The 13,315-nt window shown below is 39.0% G+C and overlaps 1 protein-coding gene across 5 annotated transcripts in view; it reads left to right on the forward strand.

Moving 5' to 3' along the window:
- Positions 1-13,315, forward strand: part of RNASET2 (ribonuclease T2) — a 28,969-nt gene that overhangs the window by 7,522 nt on the left and 8,132 nt on the right. For all 5 annotated transcript variants that reach the window (XM_055713858.1, XM_055713860.1, XM_055713859.1 and 2 more), the window contains exons 4-6: positions 6,217-6,272; positions 7,220-7,277; positions 8,072-8,142. In XM_055713858.1, coding sequence (XP_055569833.1) covers positions 6,217-6,272; positions 7,220-7,277; positions 8,072-8,142 — 185 coding nt within the window. The remainder of the gene's footprint in view (positions 1-6,216; positions 6,273-7,219; positions 7,278-8,071; positions 8,143-13,315) is intronic.

The raw sequence follows: 13,315 nt of genomic DNA on the forward strand, positions 1-13,315 counted from the left end.
TTTACTGACACAAGGATGAAGAACCCTGTGGATAATAAGTTTCGGTTTCAGGCATATATCTCTGGAGTCAAAAATGTCCCGATTCTTGGAGACTTAGGTTTATTTATTACAATATCAGAGTCCTATTTTTTGTGCTTTAGGTACTTTTTTTTTATCTCTAATTCCTGTTTCTGGAAATATGTATAGAAACAGTAGCAGCAAAAGTCACATACTCCCAAAATTTCTGAGGAAAAGTAGATGTACTTTACATTAGTTAAATGTGGAGGGGAGGTATCAATAACAAAGCAGATATGTGTGACTGAGACCAAGGAGTGGCCACGGTTACGGTTTTTGTTTGCCTGTTTTTGAGGGAGAATAATGGCAGATTTGATGCAATTTGTGTCTGATTTTCTGTTGAGTAAACACTGCTGTTGCTGACTTCAAGCAGAGACGTTGATGTTCAGGAGCTTGTAGTGCCTGGCGCAAGTGGGCATTCAGAGTCAGTAGCAGTGCAAACCCTTGCTTACATGAATGAAATGCAAACAATTAAAAAAATGAAAAAATACAAATCAAAACCCCCTACAAACCAACCAAACACAAAAATCCTACCAGCCTGTTTTCCCACTGAATATTCATGCTAGCTACTACTCTTAATTCCAGGATAATGCTATTAGTAAATTGATAAATAACCTTTATAACTTTCCAGTGAAATTGTAATGAATAATTGAAGATAGTAAGCATCAGAAAATGTAGGCTTTCTTATACTTTATGTATTTGTTGTGATCTTCTTTAGTAAGAGATGGACAGAAGCATTGCAAAGGAGCAAAGAAAAAGTGAAATTAAAATCATAGTAAGTGACTTTTTGCACAGTTTCACATCACTGAGTCATATGAAGAAACAAAATCTCAACTGTACTCCCCTAAAGGCTTTCTTTTGCTAATATTAATGTAAGGGGAGTTCCCAAATTCAGCTGTGGGCTTTTTTTTTTTTTAAGTACATAGATTCTTCTGCATGTTCAGTGTATTTATATTTGATAGCTATGTTATTTCAGGAAGGAAGTATTTTTAATGTCATTCTGCAGTTTAAAACTGTTGACATGATGCTGAAAGGAAAAACAGCTGAGTGAAGGAAACTGCAAAATTCATATCATTTATGTAAAAACCTTTGGGACAGTACTTTGTGCTTATTAACTTGTTTCCTATGTAAAGGCACCTGGTTATAAACTACTTCACTGGTTATAAACTACTGTGTTTTTGGTAGGTGTGTGGATGACCTACATCTTAATTCCTACCTATTTTGCATATCTGTGTTAAAAACGTTTTTTGGCTTTTGAAGGCCTGAAATGTCTTTTTTTAAATTTAGTGGGCACAGTTCAGCATGCCAGAACTTTGAGAGTACACATCTCCCAGCTCTTTCTGTGCTTAAAACTGTAACGTGTTCAGTTGGTGCTTTTTAATACTGAGTGTGATCAGCACCATTAAACTGGAAAGTGTTTTGTAACCATATCTTCTGAACTAATTCATTCAAATAAAATAACGAGTATCATGGAAGCAATAATAATCCCAAGACTTAACTACTGACTGCTGCAGTGGAAGGGTGAAGAGAGATGTTTTTCCGCATCATGTGATTAGAAATTCCAGTACCGTGTAATTGACCTAAAGTGACTATGTCTTCTACAGAGATATCCAAGATAAATTCACAGACCTCAAGTGATTATGAATTCAATGTTTCTTTAATAAATTGTGCCTGTGGTGTAACTTACTGAACTTCATGTTGTTAATTCATGTCACATTTAAACTTTCTGGTCACAAATTAACATGAATCCTGTTGGGTGGAAATAGGAGCAACTCAAAAGCAAGAAGAGGCACTTTCCCCCTCCCTTTTTATGGAGTTGTGAAGATCTGTAATTCAAAAACTTAGAGACAAATATTATTACAGCTTTTGCATCTTGGAGATGGCAAGAGAAAAACTTATGTGGGTGTTTCCTTTTGAAATGGGGAAAATCTGGTGCAAGTTTGTAGGCTATTTGGTTCCTCTTCAGTTGAGAATGGGAAGGATGATAAAGAAATGAGTACTAAAACCTGCTGTCATGTGCCTTTTACTGCACATATGTGCTGATGAAATGAAAGAATCAAAGAAAGGACAACAGAATAGGCTGGTGAACGGAACAGCCTGAATTCAAGTTTGAATGTAGTGTTAAGCAGCAGATGAATTTTTTTTTTTAATGTGTGATAAAATGTTTTCCTAATTTCAGGCTTTGGCAATAACTTTATAGCAGAGGCTTAAAGGAAGAATAGAAACTACTTTGTTGTTGTTGTTGTTGTTGTTTTAAACAGAAGTAGTCACATAATATAGAAAGAATTAAAGGATTTAAGGTGGGGGCAGTACACTGTTGTGATCGAGCATTAGATCAAAAAGTTCCTTAGATAAAGGGATACCTTTACTTCTTTGTTTGTGTGCTAAGCCAGGTGTGTCAAAGTGTGTCCAGCTCTTGACATGCTATTTTGGAAGAAAAGAAAGTCTGTTTGTTTTGTGGTTGTTTTTTTTTTCTTTTTCCCCTAAATGCTCGTATAACTCATAAGCTAACTCTTAATCTGTGCCTCCAGCTTCTCTGTGAATCAGCTCTGGTTTAGATGTTTTTGTGGGTCTTTATCTTCTGTAAGGATGAACACGTGAAAGGTTGTAGCTTATCAGTTTGTGCTAGAGAGGAATTCAGCAAGAATTAAATTAATTTTGTTTCTCTCCTCCCAAATTTTCAGCAACCTTATAAATTTGGTTCATTCATTGATTGGTTTTACCCCAGGGGATGAGGGGAAGGAGGAAGGGGAATAATTACACACTTTTTGAGGGAGAGAAATTGAAGAGGTGAACTTTCTCTGCAGCTTCAAAAGCAAGGATTTTTCATAGCAATTGTGATGTTTCATTACAAAATAACACTTAAAATTAATCCTAATTAAACAGATGGTCTACTTAAAAAGGTGGTTAAAAGGGAGAACAGGATTAAATATTTCACTTCCCAGAAGATTACTTTTTATTTAAACTTGGAGTGTCTGTATATGAACCAGTAGCACTACCTTCTCCTGTGTACAAGCCACCATACCAAGGGATTTATAACTTGGGCAGCTCTAGAGGTAACACTTCCATGACAGTTTGATGTTTCACTTTCTGGCATTTCAGAGGTGGAAGGAGCTTCTGCGCTTCTGACAGCTGCTGTTTATCCGATGTCTTGCTATTACAGATCAGCTAATCTCTCTGCTGCAGCATTCCCTCTCAGCATGGTGGGTGCTCTAAAGGCTCACTGGCACTTTTCTTAGGGTTATAGATCATGTATAGTTAATTTTGATTGGTTTGATTATCAGATTGCTTTAAAACAGGAGAAAACAATGTTCCTTTTTCAAATTAATCTAGATACAGAAGGCTTTCTGGGGTCCAATGCCTACTTGAAAATACACATTTGTAACTCAGTTTCACGTCAGCAATTGCCTGAGGGTGAATTAATTCTTCAGCAATCAGTACATGATAAACAGGAAGGTTGATAAACAGTGTTTTTGCAGAAGCAGTAGGGGTACCCAGCTTCTGAGACTAGCATTTGCTCATTTTATGATACTGATTTGAAATGAACATTGGTAAAATACTGTGACTACAACTAAATAACAGCAACAAAGAAAGAGGGTGAATGAAGCTGACCAAAGTATGCAAAATGTGAGCTGATGCATTGTAGCTGTTGCGTTGACCTCACAGTTCTGACAGCACACAATATAACACCAAGAGCCTGGTGAAATGTGTAGAAGAAATTCCTAATAAGGTTAGTGTTGTGATAGGGGAGAACTGGTTCCAGATTTAAAATACTTCTGGCTTTCCTTTAAGCTGTCTGAGAACTGTGGTTAAAGATTGGATAAGGAACACAATTGCACTGTTCTTGTTACTACCCTTGGTTGAGCAAGCTGGTTAGCTGTCAGGATGTTTTTCAGGGGATGATGCATTAGCTGCTGGCTATTAATTTGCTGTATTTTGGGCTAGATAGCTGAACTCTTTCAGCTCCACAAGCTTGTGTCATGACAGGAGCAGTATTGTTTAGGTGTTTGCAATGTGTGTTTGTTGAAACTACTTTCAGGAAAAAAGCTGTTGCTGGGTTTAATTGGTTCTGTTATTGGTGGCAAGAGAGGAGAGGAAGGAAACTAGCACAGAACAAGAAAGTCTTGCAGAGCTTGCAGTTTTGCTGCTGCTAGCCTGTGGCAGGTGGAAGGCAATTAGTGAGATTACAGGCCTCTGCTTTTCTCTACACTGCTTTTGCTCTGGCATCACATAAAAGGCATTGTGGTATAATTAAGACAGGATACACAGCTGAAGAAGGAAGCTATTATTATGGGAAAAGAAAGTCTGAGGAGGTTGTTATTTAGTGGCAAAAAGTGTTTACTAAAAAGAGCCATAATTACTAAGCAGAATAATCAGGGAAAATACAGTAATGGTATTCTGTGATGTATGAACATGGACTTTTTTTGACTTTGTTCAGGAATGTGTACTGTGCTGTAAGCAGTAATTAATCATAGAGTTTAGGTTGGAAGGGATATTAAAGGTCATCCAGATCCAGCTCCACTGCCGTGGACAGGGACACCTTCCACTAGAGCAGGTTGCTCAAAGCTCCATCCAACCTGGCCCTGAACACTTCCAAGGAGGGGACATCCACAACTCTGCTGGGCAACCTGTTCCAGTGCCTCACTGCCCCTCACAGTGAAGAACTTCTTCCTAGTATCTAATCTAAATCTATCTTCTTTCAGTTTAAAACCATTACCTCTTGTCCTGTTGCTGCATACTGTAGTTAAAAGTACCTTTCCAGCTTCCCTGTAGGTCCCCTTTAGGTACTGGAAAGACGCTACAATGTCTTCCTGGAGCCTTCTCTTCTCCAAGCTCAACAATGCCAACTCTCTCAGCCTGTCTTCTTAGAGAGGTGCTCCAGCCCTCTGGTCATCTTCGTGACCCTCCTCTGGTCTTGCTTTAACAGGTCCATGTTGTCCTTATGTTGGGGGCCCCAGAGTGGCATGCATTACTCCAGGTGGAGTCTCATGAGAGTGGGAGCAGAGAGAATCACCTCCCTCAACCTGCTGGTCATGCTTCTTTTGATGCAGCCCAGGATTTAGCTGGCTTTCTGGGCTGCAAACGCTCGTTGCCGGGTCATGTTGAGCTTCTTGTCTATCAACACACTCAGATCTTTCTCCTCACAGCTGCTCTCAATTCATTCTTGGCCCAGCCTGTATTTGTGCTTGGAATTATCCTGACCCACGTGCAGGGCCTTGCACTTGGCATTGAACTTCATGAGGCTCACATGGGCCCACCTCTCAAGCCTGTCCAGGTCTCGCTGGATGGCATCTCCTCCTTCCAGCTGTACTACATGGCTTGGTGGTGTTGCCAGACTTCCTGAGGGTGCACTCAATACCACTGTCCATGTTACTGGCAAAGACATTAAAAAGTGCTTGTCCCAATACCAGCCCCTGAGGAATGCCATTCGCAGGCATAGGATGATTATGTAGGCTATTTCTCCTGCGTTATCAAAAGTTTTTTACTAGGGGCTTTGTGTTTGGTGTTTTTTGGGTTTGTTTTTTTTTTTTTGAATGCATATGGTCTTTCCTCTTCTCTATGTTCCCTTATCGCTCAAGTCAAAATATTAAAAAAAATATTTCCTAATCATTTTACTTGCAATAAGCAACGTATTTCATATCTTCTTTGTATTCTTCCCTTTAATGCAACATTAAAACTACTCCTGGGTGCTTAAAGATGGTTTTGTGCTTGTCTAATATTCCAGTTTATTTTGATATTTTTTATTTTAATGGCTCTGCATTCCCTGAAAAGATCTGATGATGAAAAAAATAAGTGAGCTGCCAGCTGGTGCATCTAGTGCCATTCATTTAGCATGCATCAGGCTACTTTGTTTCCTCAGAACCTGTCCTTTGTCTTCTTTTTACACTGCCTGTTCAGGATACTCCCTGGTATTCACTTGATCTCCTTCAGAATTTTAATGCTAGTTGTTCTCTGCAAAGTGGCACAACCAAGTGGATACTTTAAGTAACTGGAGTTTACCAGTTCCTGATTTGGGCAAGCAAAAGTTCTCATGTCTTACTAGAGCCTTGGAACACCAGTGAATGATCTGTTTGTTTGGTTTTTTTTTTCTTTTTTTTCTCTCTTTTAAAACATCATCCCTGGACTCGTATAACAAACATTCTGTATTTTTGTTTCCCACAGATGAGTGCTAATGATTGTCAAGACCCGCCGGAGTACTGGACAATCCATGGACTATGGTATGATCATAGAGTGTTTTTATTTCAGCCTGGAAAGGAAAAATCAAATTTTGTACCAGGATGTTAGTGTTTTGTTTGTTTGGTTTAGGGCTTAATCTCTCTGGTTTTATGATTCCCTGAAACAAAAACCTTCACTTTGTTGGAAATCAAAACCCTGTCGTTTGATATAAAACTGAAATACACTTCTGCATGTCATGATTTGCAAAGCTCCTGAAATAGTCTTGCCACATGAGTGTTTTGTTTATACATTTTCTAAGATCAGTAGTGTCCTTAAACAGAAAGGGAAGTAGTGTTTCCCTTTTTTTTTTCCCCTTCTCTCCCAGCGTACACAGAATTTCTTAATGTCTCGTGACTGCATGTGGCTTTAAGTATCTTAACTCAGCACAAATATTGCAAAAGTACAGGAAAAACTAATTGCTTCAGGGGAATCAACTCATGGGAGTTGGTGCCTATGGCAGCATTTCAAAGGTTTTCCTGACAAATGCAGGGGAAAATTCAGTGCAGGACTTTAAGCTATCCATCCTGGAAAGGTGTACAGCATTATGTCTAGATTTCCAGTGAGTGTCTTGGTGGTACTTGCAGAATCATCACTTGGTGCAGTGGTTGAGGAGGTCAGTGTCATTAGGGGCATCATGTGCAAGACCCTTCCATATCATTTACTCCCCCCCACAGAACTTTTACACATAGGGAGAGGGACTGGAGGGCCTAACAAAGAGCTTCTGTGTGGAAATGTTTGGCCATAATTAATGTCTTGAATTTTTATTTCTGAAACATTGCGGATGCTGATGGGTTACTTGAATTGTATAAAATTGTACTTGAATTGAATAAAATCTTTAGCTATAATCTTCCATATTTAAAATTCTGGCTAATGAAATAAACCAGAATGATATTAGTTACCATTAGTGAGTTAGGAGACATATTTTTTCACTTTTGTTTTCCTTCCCTAGGCCTGACAAAACTGAAGAGTGTAATAGGACATGGCATTTCAATGTCACAGAGATTAAGGTATTTATTTAAAACAAAAACAATTGTACCAAGCAGAGCTATGCAATTATTTCTACACATCCTATATGCAAAATCTGTAGCTTACAATTTATCACTGTTAATGTTTGCTGAGAGGTGTGTTCTTTTAACGACTCCACAAATTCATTAGGTGCTTCTGGTACTACTTGAAGTTGCAGTGCTTGTGGTCATTAGCAGCTGTTCCTGCTTGGTTTTGTAGGTGTGAGGTTTGACTAGTACAGCCACATCCTCCTTAAATATAGAATACAGGCAGTGGATTTGCAGTAGTAAGAAGTACTTGTGAAAATGTGGTTACAGTCAGTCCATGTTCTCTCTTCCATTTTCTACTGCAAAGAACACAGAAAGTATGAGTTCAGAGTACAGTTTTCTGGGTGTTTCCTCCCAGGGAATTAAGCATTTTTAATTTTTTTTTAAATTAAAAAAAAAATCCATATTTCACGCAAATGTGTTGTGAACGGGGAAAGGAGGCTTGAACCAACAAATGTGAAAAGCTGTGTGATTGAACAACTTCTGCAGGGACAGTTGGAGGAAAATCCTACTTTGAGGCAGTGTGTTGGTATTAGTACTTTCAGATATTTAGCCAGTTGTACCTACCTGTTACCTTCAACAGCAGCATGTTCAGAATATTGGGGAAAAAGACCTTTTCTCTTTCTGTGGGTAAATGTTTTAGTTGGGGGTGTTGAAAGATGAGGCCTCAATTCTAGAGAATGTTGCAACGTGTGTAGATTTTGTAAGAAATACTTTTCAACACTGTAGGTTTATTGTGATACTTTTAGGATCTTCTGTCAGACATGAGACACTATTGGCCTGATGTGCTTCATTCGTCTCTGAATCGCACCCAGTTCTGGTGAGTACAAAAAAACCTAAGAAGTATTTTGGATATTGTTTTATAAAAAAATGAATTGATCTGACTTGATAATTCTTCAGGTGAGATGTTGTGCCTGGGAAGTGGTGTCCAGGAAGCCACTGAAAGTAGTCTATCTTGTCAGTCTCATTTGCAAAATAGATCTATTTTCTTGTTAGAGCACCTGCAAGTTGCAGCTGTTGAGAAGGCTATGGCAGAGGTTTCAGAGAAATTAAACTTAGTGAAAGAGAATGTGTTTCCTTCCTTTACCCCCAGGGAGGAGAAACAGCTGCTGTTGACATATTAAATCTGAATAGCAGTAGCGCTCCTGGGATGTCACATCTAACTGCAAGAGTAGCTTTCAGACCTCTTCTAGCTAATTTCGCTGTGTTGCTGGGCCTTGAGAGACCTTTCCTTTTGGGCATTCAAATTTTTTGAAGGGAATGTGCATCTCTCTTAGTCTTGTGCTTGCTCTGCAGAAGGCACTTCTCAGAGTCTTAAACTGGTTCCGCAAGTGTCTTATGGCAACCTAAACTTGTACCTGTTGAAAGTGGTGGTCTCACTTTTTTCTCCCTCCACACCTTTGTTCTTGTACTGTGCCAAGGAGAGCACGACTGCTTCTTTCTGTGGTAGCACAGTTTTATGCCACCTTAAACTGTTCCTGGAATTAGAGTAAGAAAAATGTGTCATAAGTCTAGCATCTCTCATGCACTGGCTACCTACCTATTTATAAAAACAGGTGCATGGCAGTTCTTATTTTACTAACAGGGGTGGTTTGGTAGGCAGCAGGTATGAACAAATACAGTCGAAACCTTTTCCCCTTCAGTTACAGGCTAGCAAATAACACTTTTTTTTCAATACCTGGAAATAAGAAATATCATAAAAGCAATACAAATGTCAGGTTATAACACTGTCACTAATATTTTGACTGACAGGATAATTCACTCCCTTTCAGTAAGGTGACAAGTGCACTGTAATTGGCAGCTCTAACTGCATATTTTTGTAAATGTAAGCTTTTAAGCCAACTGAAAGCCAGTAAAATCCCATTGTATGTCCCCCTTCAGTTAAAATACTGCATTTACTTCAAAATTAACAAAAAAAAATCAAAAATTGTCTGTAGCATAAACTTCCTGATACGGCAGAAATAAGAATCTGAAAGTAAAACTGACTGTTCAGTTATTGTTGTAGACTAAGGGTATCTTAATTGGGTAAAGATTGTGAGCAGTCACAAACCAAATGGATATTGACTATCTTACTGTATCATGTCAGGGTTTTCCCAAGGCTGCTATAATTGTGTATGTTTCTTCTTGGATTTACCTCTAACTGTATCCCTGGCTTAAAAGGGGAGGTAAAGAATATTTTTTGGTGATTTTAGTATGGCTGTGGGTGCTTCTGTAAAGGTAGTTGCACATCTCTGTTCACCTTGTTGACTTATGGGCTGTGAAAATCGCCACCCAAGAGCTTGAACTGGACAGGCTAGAATGCCTTAAGGACAAAGGGTTATATGTGCTTTATATCTCAATTTATTAACTGAAACTGTCCCTCTTATAGTAGTTAGTAATTTTTTTGACCAAATAAAAAATTCTATGTCAAGAATCCCTTCAGGATCAGTTTCTACATATATAGAGAAGGAATTGGTGTTCAGCCTATAGGACAGCTGGGTCTCCCTAATCTACATTTTGTGGGCAGCACTTGCAGCTGTGCTCTACAGACCTTTGTTCCTACCCTAATAATGAGCCGGTCTTCCAGCTGGGTGGTTTCTATAAACCTCAGACCCACCTGATATGTGTCCTGACTTTGTCACATCTGTGTGACTTTGTGCCTGGGGGAACTCTTGCCTTGTACACAACAGGGAGCAAAATCCTTTCAACAGAGCTGAGTTGTACTAGTTTTGTTCCTTTGCATTTCTGCAGCCCGCTAAGACTTCATTTGTAGGACTTGGCTATGAGGTATGCTAGTGGAACACTTACTCTTAGCAGTGCCATAGAGGAATTGGTGGCTGGTGGAACCCAGTCTAGTGCCTTAAGCCTCACTCCTGTGTGGCTGAGAAAGTACTTGTGTCTTCTTACAAGGAGGAAAAGGTGAAAGCAAAGTTCTTGACAACTAGCCTGTGCTCTGTGCTACTGCCTAGCGCATTGGTATGTCTAGAGGTACAGAAGGATGGGTGGCCTTCATGAATACAGGCAGTTCTGTGTCCACCTGCCATCCCGCTGTGAACTGAGACTCAAGTAGAATTACCTTGTCCTTTTGTGGTCTAGGTGAAGGGTAATGTGTCTCAATGAATAACATTGAGACATTAATTCTTTTGATTTCTAAACAGATTATTTTATGTTATTCCTTAGTACCTGCAGCTCCTTCCTAACTGCTTCAGTTTGCATGTAAATGGAAGAGGTGAAGGTGAAATTTCATATGCCTGTGCTGAATGGTCAGAATTAGCTGTATCTGCATTTTTTTTCACAAAAAATTTTTATGCAAAAATATTTTTATGCAAAAAAAAAAGTAACGCTGTCAAGAGTGTTATCTTAGTTTCACTAATTCAGTAATTAGAGTCTCTAGTGACTCTAAAGTAGTTTTCCATTCGGGAAGTTCACAGGACTGATTAAAAAAACTTGGGCACAATGTGTTCTTGACTTGTTGCAGCTGATGATGCATAGGCACTGTCTGTGGGTAGGTCTGTGTATTTTTACTTGAGATCCCTACAGCCTCATTGGCTGGGACATGTATCAGTGCAAACTGGACCAAACCACTCCAGCAGTGGTTCCATGGTAGCAGTAATATGCTTCTTGAGCACCATCAGATCTTTACCCTTCTCTTTCTGCCTTCTTTCTGGAAACAGCAGGGCACTCTGATACAAGTACTACAGAAAGCCTTCCAAAGACAAGCACAACACTTTACCCTTACTTTTACACACATGCATGCATATATTCTCTGAAGAAAAATTGACATCCTACATGCAAAGCCTTGCCTCCAGCTTACTGTGGTTCCAGTAGCCCTTTGGATTTGGCTGTTGTCTGCTTCTGGTCCAAGCTAACTGCTCAATATCTCTTGCTAAATTTATCCCTGAAAGAGCTTCCATTTGTTTTAAAACTGTGGTCTCTTTTTCTCATCAGTAATTTTAATTCCCTTGTTGAGAAATCTGCTCTTTGGCCCATATAAAGTGGACATCTCCAGGCAGTAAACAGTTCACATGAGATGCAGTCAAGTTCAGTGTTACAGCGAAGATGAGAACTCTCTACAAGGCTGAATTTGGGAACATACAGTAAAATCTTCTAGTAACACATCTTCTACCCTGCCCCAAATCTCTTGACCCCACAGCTGCTTTATTCATTCTCTGTTCAGAAGTAGTATACGAATTTCTCTAGGTAAAAACATAACTTTTAAAAGTGTTTTCATTCCTGAGGAAAAATATGAAGTTAATAGGAATGAGCAATTCAAAGGCAGGCTTTCAAGTGAATAATAGTTGTCCTTGTACTTCTCTACTTTTCTGTGACATACTTAAGGTATCATAAGGCCAGAGAATGCTGTGGTAGTGGCAGGAATTTGTGATTAGATAACTTTTTGTGTACATCTGCTGAATTGATACCTATTTAATACAGGGCTCATGAAAACTTGAAAAGAAAGAAGAAAAAACACCCCCATACTCCTTCCCCCCCTCCCCAATTCACAGGTGGTCTTATTAAAGATTATACTGTTTATTCTTTCAATAGACTTTAGAATTGATATAAATATATTTTGAGCTTTGCCCCCTTTTTTTTTTTTTTTTTGGTCCAATTTGAGTTTGTCATAAAATTGCAAGAGTTGCTTTCTTTTGCACTGTTCCTTTTTATTAGAAGACTTGATGGGGGAATAGAAGAAAGATTTGAGAGCAGGCCTGTGAAAGGTATTTCCACAGGCCAAAGTAAAAGCTGATGCAACAGTCTTGTCTCAGTAGCTTGTGCAGTTTCATTGTTCCACCCTGTCGTGGTTTAACCCCAGCTGGTAACTAAGTACCCTGCAGCTGCTTGCTCACCCTCTTCCCTCACCCCAGAGGGGTGCGGAGCAGAATTGGGAAGGGATGTAAAACTCGAAGGTTGAGATAAGAACAATTTAATAATTGAAATAAAATAAAACCAACAATAATTATTATAATTTTTATTGTTATAATAATAATAAAAGGAGGGAGAAGGGAGAGGAATAAAATCCAAAGGGAAGTGAGAAAAGAAAACAAGTGATGCACAGTAAGGTTGTTCACCACCCCACTGACTCTTGCCCAGCCAGTCCCCAAGCAGCGATTGGCAGGCCCTGGCCAACATCCCCCAGTTTATATACTGAGCATGAAATTCTGTGGTATGGAATATCCCTTTGGCCAGTTTGGGTCAGCTGTCCTGGCTGAGTCCTGTCCCAACTTCTTGTGCCCCTCCAGCCTTCTTGCTGGCAAAGTCCAAGGAACAGAAGAGTCCTTGACTTAGTGTAAACATTACTTAGCAACAGCTAAAAACATGAGTGTGTTACCAATGTTGTCCTTAAATCAAATCCAAAACCACAACACTGCACCAACTACTAAGAAGAAAATTAGCTCCATCCCAGCTGAAACCAGGACACACTCAAAATAAGGGTTAGTCTGTTCAGTTTTGAGAATTTAGTGCTTTGAAAGTACATTTAACAGATAAGATTCCATTAAAACTTATACAAAATTCAGAAATACTTATATTCTAGGCATATTCTTACCATTCTGACCTCCAAACATCTCTTTGCAATACATGGAGAGATCTTTGTATCATAAGAGCATGATACATGTTTGCTTCATAAATTCCTTCATTTAATTATTTCAAAACCGAGCTGATTCAAAGGAGACAGCTAAATAAACCAAACACTCCAGCTGTTTGGGCTAACTTAATCTAAAAAACCCACCCAAATTCTGCTTTTGGCTTAATAAAGTTTTGTCACACTCTTGTGACACGAAGTATTCTTAGTCAGCTTTGGAATGAAGCAATGATTTGCTCCATTGGTATCTATCTTACCTTGTCACCTTGCAATGCCTAATCTTACAAAGACAGGTGATGGACGGGGGAGGAGAGTTTTTTTCCTTTTGGTGGGATAACAGGTGAAGGGTTGAACTATAAATGACTTTCACACAAATTCATATACATAATTTATAGGAAAACAGATTACTAATTCTGAATGTCCCAGGCCATCC

The sequence above is a fragment of the Falco cherrug genome, chromosome 6 (assembly GCF_023634085.1).
Source record: "Falco cherrug isolate bFalChe1 chromosome 6, bFalChe1.pri, whole genome shotgun sequence".
In the NCBI taxonomy this organism is placed as follows: domain Eukaryota; kingdom Metazoa; phylum Chordata; class Aves; order Falconiformes; family Falconidae; genus Falco; species Falco cherrug.